This window comes from Octopus sinensis, unplaced genomic scaffold, assembly GCF_006345805.1.
Source record: "Octopus sinensis unplaced genomic scaffold, ASM634580v1 Contig17682_ERROPOS258513, whole genome shotgun sequence".
NCBI lineage: Eukaryota > Metazoa > Mollusca > Cephalopoda > Octopoda > Octopodidae > Octopus > Octopus sinensis.
The window spans coordinates 42,501-57,500 of record NW_021835233.1 but is presented as its reverse complement, the minus strand read 5'-3'; the positions used below and the strand labels follow the sequence as shown (position 1 = coordinate 57,500).

General features: G+C 37.5%; 1 protein-coding gene across 1 annotated transcript in view; it reads right to left on the bottom strand.

The window, feature by feature from the left end:
* Positions 1–15,000, bottom strand: part of LOC115231173 (intraflagellar transport protein 122 homolog) — a gene marked incomplete at its 3' end in the record, with an annotated part of 216,417 nt that overhangs the window by 198,494 nt on the left and 2,923 nt on the right. The window contains exons 2-3 of the mRNA XM_029801251.2: positions 12,524–12,754; positions 8,279–8,355 (exon numbers count right to left, since the gene is read on the bottom strand). Coding sequence (XP_029657111.1) covers positions 8,279–8,355; positions 12,524–12,754 — 308 coding nt within the window. The remainder of the gene's footprint in view (positions 1–8,278; positions 8,356–12,523; positions 12,755–15,000) is intronic.

Sequence of the window (15,000 nt, the reverse complement as noted above, 5' to 3'; positions counted from 1 at the left end):
GCTAATATCAATTAATGCTAATCTCACCCAGACAGACATATTAATCCCCAGTTATAGATGGATGTAACACTACACTTGTACTTCTTCTCTAACTCACCACACAAATACAAATCATTATTTTTCTGATATAATCATATTCAGAAAATTGTTTTTTTCAATGTGTTTTTTTATGCAAAACGTAATTTTTTCCTTTTTTACTTTTCTTAATTTTTCTTTTTATTTCTTTTACTTGTAAACCAAATTGAACACAAGTTGAAGCTACTCTCAGCCACTAATTCATGACAACTTCTCCATATAGGCACAGGCGTATGAGTGACTGTGTGGTAAGTTAGCTTCCTTACCAACCACACATGGTTCTGGGTTCAGTCCCACTGCGTGGTACCTAGGGCAAGTGTCTTCTACTATAGCCTCACACCGACCAAAGCCTTGTGAGTGGATTTGGTAGACAGAAACTGAAAAGAAGCCCATTGTGTATATATATATATATATATATATATATATATATACACACATACATACACACACACATATATATATAATGTATATGTTTGTCACACATCATCACTTGGCAACTGATGTTGGTCTATTTACATCCCCGTAACTTAGCAGTTTGGCAAAAGAGACCAACAGAGTAAGTACTAGGCTTACAAAGAATAAAACTTGGGGTCGATTCATTCAACTGAAGGCGGTGCTCCAGCATGGCCACAGTCAAATGCCTGAAACAAGTAAAAGAGTAAAGGATGTGTGTATGTGTGTATAAACATATACACACAAACACACACACACATATATCTGTGTGTGTGTGTGTGTGTGTCTTGAAGGGTTTAGTCGAATAAATTGACCCCAGTTCTTGTGTTTGCTTTTTATAAACTCAGTGCTTACCTATCAGTCTTTATTTTTGTTTGTTTGCTGAACCACTAAGTTACAAGGATGTAAACAAACCAATACCAGTTGTCAAGCAACTGAATTTTTACAGTTTCCACTCATAAGTCCTTGGGCAGCCCAAGGTTATAATAGAAGACAATTGCCTAAGATGCTAGACACTGGAACTGAACCCAAGACCACATGGTAGGGAAGCAAGCTTCTTAACGTGGAGGCACATGGCCTAGTGGTTAGAGCAGTGGACTCGCGGTCGAGGGATCCTGTGTTTGAATCTCAGACCGGGCGATGTGTGTGTTTATGAGCAAAAACACCTAAGCTCCATGCAGCTCCGGCAGAAGGTAATGGCGAACTTCTGCTGACTCTTTCGCCACAAATTTCTCTCGCTCTTTCTCTCCTGCATCTTGCAGCTCACTTGTGACGGACCGGCGTCCCGTCCAGGTGGGGAACCTATACGCCAAAGAAACCAGGAAACCAGCCCTTATGAGCCAGGCATGGCTCGAGAAGGAACAAACAACAAGCTTCTTAAACATACACTCAAGCCTGTGGCTACATACTGTTTATTACTGATAAATTTCTCTTGGCAATTTTTTCTAATAAAATGCAAAAGGCACATATGATGCTATACAAATGTTTTATCTTCTAACATAATGGAGAAAGCGACTTATTAATTAGTTGGAATTATGTAACTTTTATTAAGAAAAAGCAATTATTAATAGGTTAGACTGTCTGGAAAATTTCTTTAAATTTCAGTTTTAATATATTTTTATCAAAATGTGGTTTATTAGTTTCTTTTATAATCCAGTATTTCAAGTACACAGTTCAATCACAAATCTTATCCGAATGTGACATTTCAATTTACTATGGAATAGTATGTTTTAATGTCTGTTTATACTTCTAGGGATATAAGGGCCATCCACATATTTACAAAAGTACTTTCTGCAAATTATAAGTTTGATCCAGCATCAACCAAATTATGCTGATTCTAGTATCATTTGTTGAACAAGAGAGTCAGCTTTAATCTACTTACATCAGTAGGACATTACTTCAGAAGTGTACCCCTACACACACACCCTAATTCTTATTTCTTTACTACCCACAAGGGGCTACACATAGAGAGGACAAACAAAGACAGACAAATGGATTAAGCCGATTACATTGCCCCAGTGCGTAACTGGTACTTATTTAATTGACCCCAAAAGGATGAAAAGCAAAGTGGACCTTGGCGGAATTTGAACTCAGAACGTAGCGGCAGACGAAATACCGCTAAGCATTTTGCCCGGCGTGCTGACGTTTCAGCCAGCACGCCACCTTCCTAATACTGTCTCCTCATAACTTTCAGAAAAATAGATATGGGGTGGGGATATTTGCAACTCAGCTTTCTTTTCCTTATACATTTTGATAACTTTATTACAATTATGTTGAAAAACAAATTATTCTTGAAAACTATTGCACCTTTTCCTGAAAATTCTCTGAAAGAAATCTTTAGACAAAGGTGAGTACAATGCCAACACTTAATAATAAATAAATACATATCGAATACATACATTCTGGGAATTGGTTGGCATTAGAAAGGGCATCAAACCAAAGAAATCAAACCAAAACACACGACTGGGACCTGGTGCAGCTCTCCAGCTTACCAGCTCTAGCTAAACCATCCAACTAATGCCAGCATGAAAAGCAGACATTAAATGATGATGATGACAATGATGATGATGATGATGATGATATTTTTTTCATTATTATATCACAATCTTAATTTCTCTCTTTTAAGCTGAAAGGTGGTCTATTTTAAGAGACCAAGGCAGTAAGCTGGTATAAATATTAGCCCACCGTACAAAATGCTTCGCGGTATTTTGTCTGTCTTTGCGTCAAAATTCTGCTGAGGTCAACTTTGCCTTTCGTCCTTTTGGGGTCGATAAATTAAGTACCAGTTGCGTACTCAGGTTGATCTAATCAACTGGTACCCTCCCCAAAAATTTTGGGCCTTGTGCCTAGAGCAGGAAAGATTCTTTAACCGCTGAAGTTGACTTTGCCTTTCATCCTCTCAGGGTCGATAAATTAAGTACCAGTTGCGTACTTGAGTCAATTTAATCGACTGGCCCTCTCCTCAAGAATTTTGGACCTTGTGCCTAGAGTAGAAGAGTTTCTTTAACCGCTGAGGTTGACTTTGCCTTTCCTCCTTTTGGGGTCGATAAATTAAGTACCAGTTGTGTACTGGGGTCGATCTAATCGACTGACCCCACTTCCCAAAAATTTTGGGCCTTGTGCATAGAGCAGAAAAGATTCTTTAACCACTAAGGTTGACTTTGCCTTTCATCCTTTCAGTGTCGATAAATTAAGTACCGGTGAAACACTTGGGTCGATGTAATTGACTAGTCCCCTTGACCCAAATTTCAGGCCTTGTGCCTTCAGTAGAATGGATTATTTTAAGAGACTGTGAAAAACACTTTGTTAGAGATGTATTTATTGCATGAACCAACAAGAACCCACACAAATCAGTATGGGACAAACAAAACAAGAATTTTAAAAAACGTATCTGTAAAACTTAGTTTTAAAGCATCGAATGGTGATGGGGGTCCACTGGAATAAAATAGTGATGAAAGAGGTCCATGGATAAAAAAATTATCGGAAACCCCCAGATTAGAGACAGGGCCAAAACCAGCATATTTCAAATACATCATAACACTGTTATGGGGTAAACTTCTATTTACACACACACATATCCCCGGCTCTGTCACTATGAATTAATGGTGGTTTACCTCGACCGAACAGCGATAAAAATCCCACCTAAAATCTATAGGAAAATAGTGTTGACAAACTTCCAAATTATCAGGGGAAAACTACTCTCAACTTCTAAATCAAGAGTTGCCTCCCTTGACCAATAAATTGGTTCCATAAAATGGGAAAATTTGACCTATGTGCATTGAGCTGGCAGAAACGTTAGCACACCGGGCGAAATGCTTAGCGGTATTTCGTCTGTCGTTATGTTCTGAGTTCAAATTCCGCAGAGGTCGACTTTGCTTTTCATCCTTTCGGAGTCGATTAAATAAGTACCAGTTTCGCACTGGGGTCGATATAATCGACTTAATCCGTTTGTCTGTCCTTGTTTGTCCCCTCTGTGTTTAGCCCCTTGTGGGTAATAAAGAAATAGGTATTTCGTCTGCTGTTACGTTCTGGGTTCAAATTCCGCCGAGGTCGACTTTGCCTTTCATCCTTTCGGGGTCAATAAATTAAGTACCAGTTACACACTGGGGTTGATGAAATTAGTACCAGTTTGGCACTGGGATCGATGTAATCGGCTTAATCCGTTTGTCTGTCCTTGTTTGTCCCCTCTGTATTTAGCCCCTTGTGGGTAGTAAAGAAATAGAAATAGGTATTTCGTCTGCTGCTACATTCTGAGTTCAAATTCCGCCGAGGTCGACTTTGCCTTTCATACTTTCGGGCTCGATAAATTAAGTACCAGTTACGCACTGGGTTCGATGTAATCGATTTAATCCCTTTGTCTGTCCTTGTTTGTCCCCTCTGTGTGTAACCCCTTGTGGGCAATAAAGAAATATATGTGCATTTATGTAAATCGCCAATCTTATTTGTCATGCATTTAACAACAAGCGAAGGTTACGAACTAATAAAATGGATTAAAATTAAGAAATCTATCATGCAGTATATAACGATAGACAGATTCATATGATATGCATGCATATAAAAGTAATCGATTATGTAGTACTTATTAAGTTCAGAATGAAAAAAATAATAATTCATTTTTTTATTATTTTCACATATTGAAAATCACGAAAATTATCGATTGTAACACATCCAGTATCAATCACAGTGGTTATCACTTCCAAGAATTTCAAAGACATCAAAGTCTTTCGTATCTGCTATCTTTAAAAAAATATCAATTTTTTTTTTAAATGAAAAATTGTGATATATGATATAATATATAATATGATGAAATTCTTGTATACAGTGCTCAGGTGCACCACAACATATAAATGAAATTATAAATAAATGAAATATAAATAAAATTATTGAAACATAGCTAAAGATTTCAATTTGGAGAGAAAAATTTCAGTCTCAGTAATCTAAATTCACACATCAGAAATAAATTCTGTGAACATGGAATAAAAATAAAAAGAGAAATTTTAACACGTCTTCTATCCTTCAGTTATTGGACTGTGGCCATGCTGGGGCACCACCTTGAATGGTTCTAGTTGAAGAAATCGACCCCAGAACTTATTTTTTAAGTCTGGTACATATTTTATTATTCTTTCTACCAAACTGCTTAGTCTTTGAGGATGCAAGCAAAAGAAACTGGGTAGGTGGAGGGGGTACAAAGACAACCCCCCATAAATATTCTTTTTATACCTACACCACACCTAGAACCACCCCTGAGTCGGATCTACAAATCAAAATGCACTGCTATGGTCAAGTGATGCATATGGACAAGGACAGCTTTGTAAAGAAGTGCAAATCTGTAAGTGTAAAGGGAACTTGTGGAAGAGGTAAATGTAGGAAGACGAGGGGCAAGGTGGTAAAATATGATCTTCAGATGTTGACACTCATGGAGTGACCATGAAATCAGGTAATTTGTTGTTCTTGAGAAAACAAATCAAGCTCAGTGAAATTGCAGTCACAGACAGTACCAGTAATACATAAAAGCACCTGTGCCACTGACATGTAAAAGGCACATGTGCCAGTGACACATAAAGGGCGCCCGTACTGGTGACACATAAAAGGACAGCAGTGTTGGTGACATGTAAAAGACAGCCAGTACACTCTTTAAAATGGTTGGCACTAGGAAGGGCATCCAGTCATAGAAATCAAGCCAAAACAGACAACTGGAGCCTGGTGCCGTTCTTTAGCTTATCAGCTTCAATCAGACTGTCTAACCCATGCCAGCATGGAAAACAAATGTTAAAATGATGATGGTGAAGAAATTAAATCCACTGACATCATCAGCCAATACATATACTGTAAATCCTCAAGTATATTCTGTCCTTGAGTATAATACGCAGGGGATTTTTAGGGGGCTGTACCTCTGAAAAACCTAAATCTTGTGTATAATACGCACCCTGTCTCTAACTTGAATCAAGGAGGTCTTTTTAAGTCCTTGGTTTGTAAAAATATATACGGTAACGTCCTTTATTATTATTGCATATATAACATAATGCAAACGTGTAGCATTTTCGTGCATTTTGTTTGCAGAAAATAAAGAAATAACAGTAATAACTTTTAATAAATGTCGCTTATTGCAAGTTATAGATGATTCTTTTATGACTTCATTGCTTTCAGGCTTAGCTTAAGGTATTTTCGTGACCTACATCACAAAATGCGTCTGAATAAACATAGCTGGACAGTAAATAGAGACTCGGACATTGCTTAGAAAATATCTTTCATTTTTAACCTCGTATATAGTACACACTAGGGATTTTGACCTTTAAACTTTGGGGAAAAAATGCGGATTATATTCAAGGATTTACAGTACTTGTATATGTAAATACATCAGCATTTACATTCATGCATGCCTACATATATAACTGATTTTTAAACCATTTTGAAACCAACCCACCTGAGACAACTCCTGGTTCTGCGAGGCAAACTTCCTGTTTTGAGTGTTTCCAAGGGACATATTTGATTGAAATTTTTTCAGGTACAAGGGCTTATGTCTAAGATTCATTGAGCTAAAATATTTTGCTGTGACAATCCACACTTTAGTCAAAGCAAAAAAGGGAGGAGCAAACACATATAAACAGAATTTGAAATTTTAGTATTTTATAAAGTATGAGCAAAACGCCCCCCACCACCGTCCAATGGACGGTGCTCAGTTGTCAAACATTTAAACCAAATTTTCTCAAAACAATTTGTCCGACCATCCCATAGGCCTCCCCTTTAAGAAACACTGATTTAACCTAAATTTGAGACACCAGCAAAAGAAGAAATAAAGATAGACTTTTTTTCTATTCCAAGAAAAATGATTTTACAAATGCACGTTCTCAGGGCTTTATTGATCGCATTCTCACCTGGAATTAATATTTGTAATTTTTGCAAGACTTATACACTCTCTGATTCCGTCGGTATCTATATATCAAATTTGAGCGCAATCGGATGGAGGATGTCCGAGATCCTAGAAGACACACACAGACAGACAGAACGGATTTTATATAAGAGATATAGATTAGTTTTATATAAACTATAGCAACCACACTGAACAGCTATAATCTCTTGGATTATTGATTGCTATTTTTTTTACTCCACAACTTCTTTTTTATCAGTGTCAAGGTAAATTTATTATCAACGTATTTTTACAGGAAGAAAAAGAAAAGAAAGAAAAACATTAAACGTGTAAAAGACCAAAGTATTGAAAAATAAAACCATAACTACCTCCCCCAAAGAAACAAAGAAAAAGAAAAAATGGGGGGGGGGGAATTGCGCTGCAAAAGATGTGTGGGTTGGGTTGGGGTGGGGGTAGTGAGTTCTATACCCCAGAACAAATGGTGTGGTCAGCTCCGTCTCACAGACAATTACAAAGGTGTTGCCACAGAGAATGGCCCAGGTTTCCAATAAGATTAATGGCTGAACAAAAAGGAAATTATATACCACTCATGAATGAAGTTTGTACAGTTGAAAGAGAACCACAAAACAAACTTAGGAATAAATAAGTTTATTTTATACCTCTTCTTTTTTCTTTATGCCTTTAACCCTCCAACACGGAGTATAGGCCACTCATAACTGAATTCCATGTCACATAATTTTTGGCTTCTGTACTTATATTCAGCCATGAATGTCCCCTTCTAGTTCCTTTTGTGTTGATTTATGCCACGAGTTCTTAGGCCTACCTTTCTTTCTAGATCCATCCGAATTCCACTGTAAATCCCTTTTCACTACATTTGGTGTGTCTTTTCTAATTGTGCTACCAATCCACTTCCACTTTTTCTTAAATATTTGCTCCCTAATTGAAACTTGATTTGTTCTTTGCCATAGCTCCCTATTGCTTATGTGTTCGGGCCATCTAATTTTAAGTATACTACGCAAGCATCAGTTGATGAATGATTGTATTTGCTTATTTGACTTAACTGTTGTTCGCCATGTCTCAGCCCCATACAATATCACCGCTTTTACGTTTGTGTTAAAAATTCTTATTTTGTTCTTTATTGAAATTACACTTGCGCTCCATACTTTTTTTAACAGGTGAAAAGCGGTCCTTCTGCAAAAAGGAAATTATTGGTAATTCCAAGAACAAAATATATATCCTCAGTCTCAAACCTTCCCCTCATATTTCCTAACCCGCTTTTCATATTGTTAAACAGACTTGCAAAACAATTCATTTACAGGTGAAAAGGATAAGGTTAGAAGGTTAGGTGAAAAGGATAAAGTTTCAAACGTTAGAAAAACTTACCAAAATCCGTAACAGCACAACTTAACAAACGGTGGGTGATGGGATTGTATGCTAAACACTGGATGGCATCACTGTGACTGGAAGAAAGAAAAAGAAGCAAATTACATCAAAATCAAATCACAATCAAATGGAAATTGTAGTTGTGATCCCTGTGCTGGTAGCATGTAAAAAGCACCATCTGAACATGGCTGATGCCAGTTCCACCTTGACTGGCTTCCATGTCGGTGGCACATAAAAAGCACCATCTGAACATGGCCAATGCCAGTGCCAGTGCCGCCTTGATTGGCTTCTGAGCCAGTAGCATGTAAAAGGTACCATCCGAATGTGGCTGATGTCAGCGCTGCCTTGACTGGCTTATGTGCCGGTGGAATGTAAAAAGCACCATCCGAACGTGGATGATGCCAGCGCCACCTTGACTGGCTTCTGTGCCGGTGGAATGTAAAAAGCACCATCCAAACGTGGCTGATGCTAGCCCCCTCTGGCCCCTGTGCTGGTGGCACATAAAAGCACCCTCTACACTCTCGAAATGGTTGGTATTAGGAAGGGCATCCAGCTGTAGAAACACTGCCAGATCAGACTGGAGCCTGGTGCAGCCATCTGGCTTCCCAGACCCCAGTCAAACCATCTAACCCATGCCAGCATTGAAAATAGACGTTAAATGATGATGATGATGATGATGATGACTGAAAACACAAATGGTTTTTAAGACGATAAAAGACAGAACTTAGCAAAGAATTCAACTGTTTTGGAACAAATCTTTCTTTTACTTGTTTCGGTCATTGAGGTCATCCTTGAAGGGTTTACTTGAACAGATCAACCCCAGTATTCTTTCACTTGTTTCAGTCATTTGGCTGCGGCCATGCTGGAGCACCACTTTAGTCGAACAAATTGACACAGGACTTATTCTTCATAAACCTAGTACTTATTCTATCGGGCTATTTTGCCGAAGCGCTAAGTTATGGGGACATAAACACACCGACTTCAGTTGTCAAACGATGTGGGGGGGGGGGACAAACAGACACATACAAATACACACACAAACATACACACACACACATATATATACATATACATATATACGACAAGCTTCTTTCAGTTTCTGCCTACCAAATCCACTCACAAGGTTTTGGTCAGCCTGAGGCTATAGTAGAAGACACTTACCCAAGGTGCCACACAGTGGGACTGAACCCGGAACCATGTGGTTGGTAGGCAAGCAGCTTACCACACAACCACACTGCACCTCTTTATTCATTATTTTTTGGGGAAGTCTGGTGCTTATTCCATCACTCTCTTATGCTGAATTGCTAAGTTATAAGGACAAACACAGAGACACATCTGATATATTACAAAATTTACTGTCTCTGTGTGTGTGTATGTGTTTCCTCTATGCACGGCCAAACCACTGGATCAATCTGTACCAAATTTGGTATGAAGGTTTTCCATTACTTGGGGAGGGTTTTGGGGGTGGAAATTTTGGCCCTTGCCCATATAGGTTGCTGCAGCCCCTCCTATGTGACCCTTCCGATTTTTATTCAGTGGTATAATATTGTTTCAATTTTGACAATATAATATTGTTTAACTTTTATTCTTTCACAAATTGTTTCACATTTTTACTTTCACTTTTGATAAGACTATAATATTGTTTATACTACATACATACAATTGCTTACAAAAATAGAAATTAAAGTATAATTTTTTCCTATGTTCATAATTTTTTGCTTACAATATTGAAAGATTCCACCAAAGAAAAAATGTAATCTCTCCAGAAACAACTGTAAAGCAAGGAGGATTGTAGAAAACTGAAGGTGAGAGTTACCCACAAATGAACAACCACACTTCCTCCAAATTTACTTTATGAGTGACATAGGACAACAAACCAGAAGGAGGTGTCAACACTTCAAATGATGGGTTGTTTTAGACGCAGCACTGACAGCCACAAAGGAGAGTGTATCAACCCTATGTTTAAATGTATGAACTCACTAAGATAATGAACCCTTGAAAAATCATAGGCAAAGACGCTTTTTTTTTCCTTTCTCCCTATAAAATATAAAATGGCATCTATTTGCTATAATGTACAATATTGAAAGTTATATATATGCAGGAGTGGCTGTGTGGCAAGTAGCTTGCTTACCGACCATGTGGTTCTAGGTTCGGTCCCACTGCAGAACACCTTGGGCAAGTGTCTTCTACTATAGCCTCAGGCCGACCAAAGCCTTGTGAGTGGATTTAGTCGACGGAAACTGAACGAAGCCCATCATATATATATATATAAACGGCGGTGCATCAGCATGGTCGAAGCTCTGAGCTGAAACTAGAGAAAAAAAAATATGTATGTGTGTGTGTGTTTGTGTGTCTATGTTAGTACCCCCACCATCGCTTGACAACCGACATTGGTGTGTTTACATCCCTGTAACTCAGCAGTTTGGTAAAAGACACCAATAGAATAAGTACTAGGTTTACAAAGAATAAGACCTGGGATCGATTTGTTCGACTAAAGGTGGTGCTCCCGCATGGCCACAGTCAAGTGACTGAAACAAATAAAGGAATAAAAGAATAATGCATGTAGTGACTAAAATTTTCATAAAAATTCTTCAAAAATATTCAAACCTTCTCAAAGCTCCTTGTTTTTGTTTGAATTTTTCTTTTCAGTATTTTTCGCTGTACATCAAAGAGCAATTAATTTTTTATCCTTTTCTAAAAGATAATTTCCTTTTCAAATAACATGAAATAATTTGCCTCGGGGGAAAGATAAAACAGTTATAACTAAACATGTGTGTATATATACATATCAGTGTCTTTCAACACATGATGATTATGATTATGAAGATGATGATGATGAAGAATATATGTAAATGTTTTGATTATTACAAGTGTGTTTTGGTATCTATAGTAATGCTTAGAGCATGTATAAGAAGTTTCATAAAAAAAAACTCGCAGAAGTGGCTATGTGGTAAGTAGCTTGCTTCCCAACTACATATAAACGCATGCATCCAACAGGCACACTTTGCATCTACCAATTTTCATTCACAAAGTAGAAAATATACACCCAGTGTGTTCATAAGTTCATACATGGAAATACCATATACTTACTTACATGACCCGATTTTTTGTCCGACGTCACTTTGTCCATGTCTTTTTGCCTGATGATATATATATATATTGGTGGCACGTAAAGGCACCCACTACACTCTTGGAGTGGTTGGCGTTAGGAAGAGCATCCAGCTGTAGAAACTCTGCCAGATCAGATTGGAGTCTGGTACGCCGGACCTCACTCAAATTGTCCAACCCATGCTAGCATGGAAAGCAAACGTTAAATGGTGATGATGATGATATAGATATATATATATGTGTGTGTGTGTATATATATATACATGTGTGTGTATATATATATATATGTGTATATATATATATATGTGTATATATATATATATATATATATATATAAAAAAGGAAATGAAGAAAATGCTGACAAATAATTGAAGTAATTTAAGTAATTTAATTAGGTGAAAGTTCTTTTTACCGGTTGCGCATTTGTTATGCTTAATGCGCAACCGGTAAAAAGAACTTTCACCTAATTAAATTACTTAAATTACTTCAATTATTTGTCAGCATTTTCTTCATTTCCTTTTTTATATATCACCACTCATGTTCGACATCTCCTTTTTTTAATATATATATATATAATATATATATATATATATATATATATATATATATATGTATATATATATATGTATATATATATGTGTATGTATATATGTGTGTATATATATGTGTGTGTATGTATGTGTGCACATGCATGTAAAAAGCACCACTTGAGCATGGTTGTTGCCAGTACCCCCTGACTGGCCCTCGTGCCGGTGGCACATAAAAGCACCCACTACACTCTCAGAGTGGTTGGCATTAGGAAGGGCATCCAGCTGTAGAAACTCTGCCAGATCAGATTGGAGCCTGGTGCAGCTCCCTGGCTTCCCAGACCCCAGTCAAACCATCTAACCCATGCTAGCGTGGAAAACGGATGTAAAACGATGATAATGATGATGATGATGATTGTTTTGTCCAATGATTTTTAGTCCAATTTTGAATAAACTCTTTAGAAAACAAGGTGAACATCAGAATCAAAGAATCATTGAAAATTTTATAGATAAGGTTTGTCATTAGACAAAAAGACATTGGGCCAAAACACGGGGACGAAAAGATGTCTGACGAAGTGACGTCGGATGAAAAGACCATAGCACCACTTACTTAAATTTCAGGATACCATCCAGCTTACTTGTCCAAATGATAACACATTTGTCTGCAGATCCTGATGCAAAACGCTGACCATCTTTGGCGTAATCTACACAGTATACTTTATCTTTATGACCTTTCAAGGGTTGTATGAGATTGCCATCTGCAGTATTGTAGACAAGTACTTTCTGGCCAACTGCCGCAACCAGTTGGCTATTATCAGGCTTTAGACATACATCAAAAACACTGCAACAGAACAGAAACAGGAAAGAACAATATTACACTGAATTTATAAACATTTGTTATTCTCGAGCAGACAGTTAATACAAGGGAGGTAACCATTTCTACATAATATTTGGTGGGATAACTACTGTATTTGATGGCTTATAAGATGCACGAGTGCATAGGACGCACCCTAGCCTAGGCTATACTTTTGTAAAATAAATTACCACTAAAATAATGTTTTAGTTCCTCCACTTACCTGTATAACTTTATGTTATTACTGGTAATTATAAGCAATTTACTGCATCCACATTTCATATAAACATACTGTAGGCGATTGTTCACCAATAGATGGCAGCACACGTTTTGTAAACATGCATACCATTTGGGGTGAGTTTTGATCCTGTATTGAGTGCATTGGATGCAGGGGTATTTCGTTTTTATCAAAATGTGGTTTTTAAATTGCTTTTATTATTGAAAATTTCAACAACGGGAAACTAATTGTATTCCTCTGTAAGATAACACTGTGAGATAGTTAGCCTCTTTGCTTTCTCCTTCTCTCTCTCTCTCTCTCTTGCACTTTTCATGAGGTTATTTCCAGAGACACCTCCATAAAAACATTTCACCAAATTATAAGTTTGACCCTAATCTGTGTCAACCAAATCATGTTGATTCCAATACCCTTTCATACTTGTTGGGAGTTTTTGAAGAAACAGAAAGCTGAAGAGAAGTGGTTTTAATTTCTTTTACATAAATTGTACCAAATATAAAATTGTAGTTGAAATGATTCAACCAGAAATTGAAAAAAAAAACCAGAATCACAAACCAAACATATCACCAGTTTTGTAGCACTCGAAATGAATGAATAAATATCAATGAGATGGTGGGCAGGACAAGGCAGGGGATACTAGAAATTACTGAAGTATTAGAGTTAGGTCTTTCATTTTAAATACTACAAATTATTGTATACAGTGCTCAGGTGTTGCGTCTTGCAACCTTTTCAATAGCTTGGAAAATTTTAGGAAAATAAAAATAAGAAAATAGTGGAAATTTTACCAGTGAGTGTGTTAAATTATAATGCACAAAAAGAAAATGGCTCTCCCCAGACACAACAGAATATGCTTCAACACACGAACTCATATAAAGAATCTTGCAAACCAAATCCCAAAACGAAACACATATATTTTGTTTTCATGAAGTTCCATTTTAACTCCTACTGCTTAGTTATGGGCATCCATTTTTGCCAGTATGGTCTGAAGCTGATCTGCGTCTTTAATGATGTGCACAATGTCATTTGTAAATCAAAGGTGTGCAGTAGCTTGCCATTGATGATCATGTCACCTGTCCAGTCAATGTCCCAGATGACCATTTCTAGGTATGCAGTGAAGAACTTTGGAGAGATGGTATCTCCTTGTTGGTAACCACTGGCAAGGTACTTGCCTGGATTCTGAACAACTGCTTCAAACCATTGGCTGAGAAAATTCTTCCAGAGACTCAAGCAGGTTTTGAACCATCCCAAGGAACCAACGATATGATCTTTACCTTGTGTCAACTCCAAAAACATACCATGAACAGTACCAACCGCTGTGCAGCCTTCATTCAACTGACCAAGGCGTTGGATTCTATATCAAGAGAACTTCTCTAGGCCATTCTCTCCACCTATGGATGCCCTCCAAAATATATCCACATTCTAACATTCCCCCCATGATGGCATGTTCGCAACTGTCCTGAAGGAAGAGGGATGGCCACAACAATCCCGATGACATACCCGACAATGGGGAAAATATTGCCATGCTTGGGAGCAACTGGGATTAGCAACAGAAAGGGTGCCTGGCTATAGAAAATTTGCCTCACAAAATCTATCTGCTCATGCGAACCTGGAAAAGAGGGCATCACAACAACGGTGGTGATAATGAGAGTACAAACACACACACACACACACACAGTTTTCTCATCTAATGTATAAAAATACTAATGAACACAGTATGATATGGGCTCTGTGAGAACATAACATCACTCAATGAGAAGGCGTAGGAGTGGCTGTGTAGTAAGTAGATTGCTTACCAACCACATAGTTCCGGGTTCAGTCCCACTGCGTGGCACCTTGGGCAAGTGTCTTCTACTATAGCCTCCGGCCGACCAAAGCCTTGTGAGTGGATTTGGTAGATGGAAACTGAAAGAAGCCTATTGTATATATGTATGTATGTATGTATATATATATATATATATATATATATGTATGTATGTATGTGTGTGTATGTTATACACTG